At 38.9% G+C, this 7,107-nt stretch overlaps 1 protein-coding gene across 1 annotated transcript; it reads left to right on the forward strand.

The window, feature by feature from the left end:
* The first annotated feature begins 1,497 nt into the window (after positions 1-1,497).
* LOC123964324 (neoverrucotoxin subunit beta-like) lies at positions 1,498-4,085 on the forward strand. The gene is made up of 3 exons (XM_046041367.1): positions 1,498-1,588; positions 1,973-3,424; positions 3,541-4,085. Exons 1-3 carry the CDS (start codon positions 1,498-1,500, stop codon positions 4,083-4,085), a joined length of 2,088 nt encoding a protein of 695 aa, XP_045897323.1.
* Positions 4,086-7,107: the final 3,022 nt, after the last annotated feature.

Consider the following 7,107-nt stretch of genomic DNA (forward strand, 5'->3'; position numbering starts at 1 on the left):
CAAACTAAAGGAGCCAGAAGCCATCCAGAGACCCTGCCCAGGGAAAAAGCACAATGCATCAAGATGCATCGACAATCGCCCCACAATCCCACCGCAGCCCACCAAACCGCAACCGGATCAACCCGCACAGCGCCCAGAGACCCCCACCCCCAGAAGCCAGGGCACCCCGCGACCCCCCCAATGCGCAAAGGACCCCAGATCGCATGTCCCGGGGGAAGCTCCCTGCCGCCAGGGAGTGATAACGCGGGAGAACCAGGCCAACAGTCTAAGTTCAACTTATGAATGAATGAAGGCTGTCTGACAAGCAATAGGAAGGAGCATACACTCATCTATTTAATCCTACCCCTTCTCCACTACTCATTAACAATCATCGAATTGGCTTCATATTTATATCATGTGCTTTCGTAACACAATCTTTACAATTTGCTACAAATATTTACATGTAGATGGGCAGGACATTTTCTCAGGAGTTGGGATAGGTATCATTAGAATATTATTGATGGTTCAGTTTTTTATCGATACTCTTTTCAGTTATTTTTCATTACTTAATAATTGCCTTTTAAAAAATAATTTAATTTAATATAACTAAATGTTGTTTCTGGAGCAGCAACAGGATTAACAACAGCAAAGTCACCTAATATCTCACTGGAAACAAATCTAAAAAGTCAGAAAAATAAATCACATTCCTGAAAACAACATACTGAGTGAAGTTTATAAATAATGACATACTGACATCAGTCAGTCAGTCTATACGTATATGCCATATTTTAATATACCTGGCAAACTAGGATCAACAGTTATGAAGGACAGACATCTTTCACTTTAGCAGAGTGGAGGCGCTCTGCAGAGACACAGAGGGGAGAGGATGCAGGTCTTTCAATGTCCACACCATCTACCTATATCTATTTACATATTATATATGTCGTAGTAGTCAATTGCCAAATAACATGATTTAACTTTTATTAAGTTCAGTAATAATTTGTTGATGTTGAACCACCTTTTTAACATTGCATATTTCTAAAGTTAAAGGTCTCTAGTAGCTTCTTTAAATTCCCCCAAGAACAAAATATATTTGTTTGGTAGGCTCGGTTCCTTTGAGCTGCAGCTGGTCAAGCATTTCATTTAAATTCTTTAACTCCGCTGTCGTCATTGACTGTGCTGATTGGGGTTTTATTTGCATGCTGCAAACAAATTGTGCAGTTTTCCTATCTGCTAGGGAGGTTCCTGTGAACAGGGACATTAATGTGTATACCATATATGTAGCTCCGTGCACAAGAGCAAGAGAATATCTGACAGGATATAAATAGTGTTGCAACATCACAGATCACCAGACTGCTCCAGTTTGAAGTCAAGAAGACTCTCACAGAACTCGGCTGATCTACACAACTTCACCAGGTGAGCACAAACAGGGAGGACAGAGGGAGACAACAACAGATGCATGTATGTATTTGAAGGATGTGTGGTCACTGGCTTGATATTTCTCAGCAGGTTGGAGAAATGGCCTCACATACCATGGAGATTGCTGCCCTGGCTCGACCTTTCACCCTAGGAATGCTCTATGATGCTCGGCACGATGAAATGATCCCAGGTAAGACTTGACGTAGACCATTTCTAAATAGATCTGCCTGTCGCAGCTCTGCTTACAGGAACATTGAATTTATTTCATAACCTCACATATTCATACTAATTAATACTAAATTATTGGCAAATTCTTAGTAATTCTATAATGTAGTTGGGACCATTTTTTAGCTAGTGATTGTAGGGATGTTGATATATTAGTGGCCATTATATTGTACTGCAAAAAATTAAAACATTGTCGTCATTGTTGCTGAAATTAATCCCATAATTATGTCTGTGGAGCCATTTTACAACAGATGTTTAGTGAATGGCTGGCATGGAGAAAGCTGCAACATGTAGAAATCTACAAAAATTTAAAACTTTGTGTTAACAAATAGTGTTCCAATTTCTGTAGGTTCAACATTGTGGGATAAAGAAACTCTAGAAAAGAACAAATCTAAAACCCCTCAACAAAGCACCAGCTTCAAAAGTTCAACATGTGACTCCATTAAAGAGAAGTCCTCTCTGCTGGATATTAATGCTTCACTGAAGGCCAGTTTCATGAGTGGACTGATTGAAGTTGGAGGATCTGCCAAGTATCTATATGATACGAAGAAATCGATGAAACAGAGCAGAGTTACGTTTCAGTACAGTGATACCACATACTTGTCAGAGTTGTCTGTGAATCAGCTTGCAACTATGACCAGACAACAGATAGATAATATCGATAAGGGCTGTGCAACTCATGTAGTCACAGGCATCCTTTATGGGACAAACGCTTTCTTTGTGTTTGACAGTGAGAAGTTAGACGCCAGCACCGCTCAGGACTTCCAGGGCAGCATGGAAGCTGTGATAAAGAAGATCCCCAAATTGAATGTTGAGGGGAAAGTTGAACTAAAGCTGAATGATACAGAAAAAGATCTGACTGAGAAATTCTCCTGCAAATTCTACGGAGACTTCATTCTTGAAAGGTACCCAGCAACATTTGAAGAGGCAGTGAAGACCTATGTAGATCTTCCAAAGCTGCTGGGAGAAAAGCGTGTTCCACTGAAGGTCTGGCTGATGCCATTGAAGAATTTGGATCCTAAAGCTCCTGAACTGGTGAGAGAGATCAGCGATGGACTAGTGGTGTTGGCTCAAGATGCTGTAGATGATCTAAAGCAAATAGTGATTAGATGCAACGATTCCCTGGATGAAAAAGTGGTAGAGAATTTTCAAACAATTAAAGAAAAGTTAAGCAGATTCAAAAACGTGTGTGGAAATTATGAAACTAAACTCAAAGAGACCATGAAGAAGGAATTTCCCCTCATCCGTGAAGGTAAAGATGAGAGTTCAGTAAAACAAGTCTTTACAGACAGAGAACAGTCACCATTCAGCAAAGAGAAACTACAGAAGTGGATGGACCATAAAGAGAGAGAAATCAACATCATCAGGTCCTGTGTAGAAAAGATGGAGGGAACACAGATTGTCCACAATCAGTCAAAGTTGGACAGAGAGGTTCTTGCTGCAGATGTAGAGGATGCTCTGTGCTTTGTTTTCACCTCCCTGGAGAGTGCTGACCCCTGCCTTGATGTGATGACCAAATACTTGGATTCACTCAACTTAGAATGTACCCATGAAGACCTGTGGTACTTCTCAGATGAAATTTTTACCAAAATGAGAGAAAAAGCCAAATCTTTCTCTTATCTTGCCAAAGCACTGAAGAACAACAGCCGATTCCGTTTCCTCATAGCAGCTGTAGCAAATAAGAAATACACAGGAGCAACCATCTACCATTACAAGGAGGGCATTCTGGTCTCTGAAGATTTCTCAAAGCCTGACCTCCCTCCTGTGGAGAAAATCACTGACAGAAGAGATCTGCTGTGGTGTAAGTACTTTTCTATGCTTATTTTGAGTCAAAAAGTGTACAAATGACTCTCTTCCAAAAACACCTTAGACTGTCAGAATGACTAATAACACAGTTTGTTTTGCTCTCTCCATCAGATGCCTGTGATCTCACCCTGGACTCAGACACTGTGAACGGCTACCTCACTCTGTCTGAGGGAAACAAAAAGGCAACATATGGAGCGTGGCAGACGTATCCTGATCACCCAGAGAGGTTTGATTCAAATCCTCAGGTGATGTGCAAAGAGAGGTTAAAGGGGCGACATTACTGGGAGGTAGAGTGGAGTGTCGGTTCTTCTACATCTGTTTACATAGGTGTTGCATACAAGGGAATTGAAAGAAAAGCAAGCAGTAAACAAAGCCAACTTGGAAACAACACCATTTCATGGTGTTTTGGCCAATATAAGTCCTCACTTTACAAATATCATGATGGCTCCTATGACCACATCCCGATTCCCTCTACTGGCTGCAGCAGAGTTGGGGTGTTTCTGGATTGGCCTGCTGGAACTCTGTCCTACTACAGAGTCTCCTCTGACTCACTGAGTCACCTCTACACCTTTAAAACCACATTCACTGAGCCAGTTTACCCATGTTTCTGGGTTAATCAATATTACAACTACGTGTACCTGCATCTGGCTGATTAAGAGCGATGAGAAAGAGTTGATAGATTCTTGGTCCGTTGACAGTAACATGGGTTTAAAATTTACGCCACATTTTAGCTTGAACCTGCTTCACAAATTCAAAACTGCATTCAAACCCAGAAGGACCAGAATAAGTGACGATGTAATAATGTGACTGTATAAGTCATTTTCTGTTTATCAGTTCATGTTGAGTCTTTGCTCGGCCTTAGTTAAAACTGATTTGTGTTTCACAGCTTCACAATAACTTTAAAATTTAATTGCTTGGTACAACATAGATATTAAGTATACTGTAACTTTCTAATTGCTGATACTTAAAGATACAGATCATATATCAATACACAATTGCAATATTAACACTATGTTGAAATAGGATAGAAACAAAACTTGTTTAGTTGAATTTATCATGTAGCTAACGTGCCTATTGTTTAATTTAGCATTTGTTGTTTTCTTATTTGTGCAACATTTTAAAAATAATCATCTTTTCAGAATACTAGAGGAATATTTTTGTTTTTCTTTCATCGACACCTTAACTCTGACCTAGAGTTCAATTTCTGAGTATAGAATCTCTGTTAACACAATTTTGTTAGTTGTTAAGCACATTACTGGTGTTTATAGAACAGAAGCAATGTCTTTTCTCATAATTGCGAGAGGGTTGGGGTCTAAATTCGTTTGTTTTCTTTGGTGAATGCAGTGTGCTTCCCCACAATTGCTGTGTCAACAGTAGTATGTTAAAACTGATGCTCATCATGTAAAAATATATTGATTAACTTTTATGTTTGGACATAAGGTAGCTAATGTGCCTTTTTGAAATTTAGCATTGGTTCATTTTTTTATTTGTGCAGTATCTTAAAATAATTATCACTTCAGAATACAAGAGAAATCTCTTTTTTTGTCTCAAGTCTACACCTTAACCCTGTCACAGGATTGAATTAACTTTTACTGTTCTGAGCAGAGTCACTGTTAACATCATCTTGTTAAATGTTAAACACATTGCTGATGTTTATAGAGCTGAAGCAACGTCCGATTCCTGTGACACTGTAACACCTGTTGGATTTGTTTTGTTGTGCATAATATTCAATAAAGTGTAGACCTGAGTTTACCACTCTGTGCTGCTTTGTTATTCCATGTAGATTCAAATGTTGACTGACTTAATGGTTGTATGCGTTATCATTTATGACACCTCAGCATATTTCAATGCAAAAACACTACAATCATAGAACATAAGGAGGAGGACATTATAGGACTTTCCTTATTCAGAATATCATAAGAACACAGAGGAAGGTCATATTTGCTGAGCTCTCACATGGTTAGCTGTTGTCGTGAGCTGCTAAATATTGACGTCAGTCAACATGAAGTCTGTATTCCACTCAGAAAGGGGCAACTAGTTAGCCCTTCTTGCTAATGTTAGCACTCTATTCTCTCAACTATTTTGTAATTACTTTCCTAAAAATGAATAAAGTTTGTTACCAAGTGCCCAGAAATCCTAATATGGAGAAGGCAGAGGAGAGTCCTGGTGCCGGTAGGCCAAGGAGTAAAATGCATCTCTCCCAGTAGCGTGAGCTTTGTAGCGGAGCGCTCAGGCGCAGTCAAACCAACGCAGCAGCTGATTTAAAATTCCAGCGCATCCATGTGGATGAGAGGAGAGGTTACTGCTGGATGTCAAGACATCATATTTAAGTTTATGTTCTGTTTGCTCAAAAGCTGTTTGATTATTAAAACAAGAGAATATTTGAAACACTTTTTCAATTCTTATCATTTTGGTGCTGGTGATTTTCCGTAAGCGCTTGCTAAAACCTCTTGTGGGGATGCCAAAATTTTCTCTATGCAGGAAAAACCCTGCTGAGTTTGAGAACTGTTTAGAAATTTATACTAAAGAAAACTATAGTTTTGAAGTTAACATGTTGGTTATCACTAATTTAATAATTTTTAACATTTACAATCAGACTGTCAACCAGTACTGTAGACTTTCTGTAATACAGGACTGGATATTCATACTTACAAAATAAATACTTTCCTTTCACTGTACAAGTACAAAAAGTTGTGGAGCATTTGGTGAAGTTCAGAGTGAAGCCGTGCTCCTCATTCACTTCAATGAGAACGTTATCTTTGGCTCAACTTCTGCTGAAACGCAGTGTGAAGGCCAGTCAAACACATGCAAGCTCTCATGTCACGTAATTGATCCTATAATGTGATCAAAATGGGTGTTGCTGTCTCCTCTGGAGCAGTTTGGGCGCCGCAGTGTCGCAGAGGCGTTACTCTACTGGTCTGGTAATATCTGTTTAATATTGCGAGTGTTACTTGGAAATAGGGCTGCACGATTTGGAGAAAAAGTCATATTTCTATTTGCGATTCGATTATAATGGAACAAATGGTACTGTGAGTCAACTTGCTTAATTATCAAGGAAGAAGCACAAAATACTGACATTTTGAAATGTGTATTTCTCAACTTGAACAAAGTTAAACAATATTTATAACAATAACTAGTAAAACAGAACATGGGTAACGTGTTGCTCTACAGAGGAGGTGGCTAGAAGGAGCAAATATTGGCCCACCGGCTCAGCGTACATCTGTCCACTGCATAGTCTCCATCCACAACCTGGAGGAGGAACTGTGCATGAGTATAATGTTTAGTTAATAGTTTACTGTTAGGATAACAATAATATATTAAATACTAAATTCATTATGATTTCATATAGTAGTATATTATTTTACCACTAGACACAAAAACTATATCTGTGTGCTGTTTTTATTCATTAAATACTTGCGCAAGCAAAATACTCTACATCGTTCTCTAATTTGTTAATGCCAAGACCTAACTTGTCAATATTTTATTATAACTGCTGTAGCACATCAAACAGGCTGCGATTGGTCGGTTGACGAAAAGTGATTGACAGGCACGTGGGCTCTGTGAAAACATGTTGAACAACTAAAGCTACCTGTTGACATGTCACCTGATTGGTATTATTATTTTTGTTGTTGTTATGGACAAGCATTTTATTTTTTTCTTATTTCAAATAACTGCTAC

Source organism: Micropterus dolomieu, unplaced genomic scaffold, assembly GCF_021292245.1.
Source record: "Micropterus dolomieu isolate WLL.071019.BEF.003 ecotype Adirondacks unplaced genomic scaffold, ASM2129224v1 contig_1728, whole genome shotgun sequence".
NCBI classification, from domain to species: domain Eukaryota; kingdom Metazoa; phylum Chordata; class Actinopteri; order Centrarchiformes; family Centrarchidae; genus Micropterus; species Micropterus dolomieu.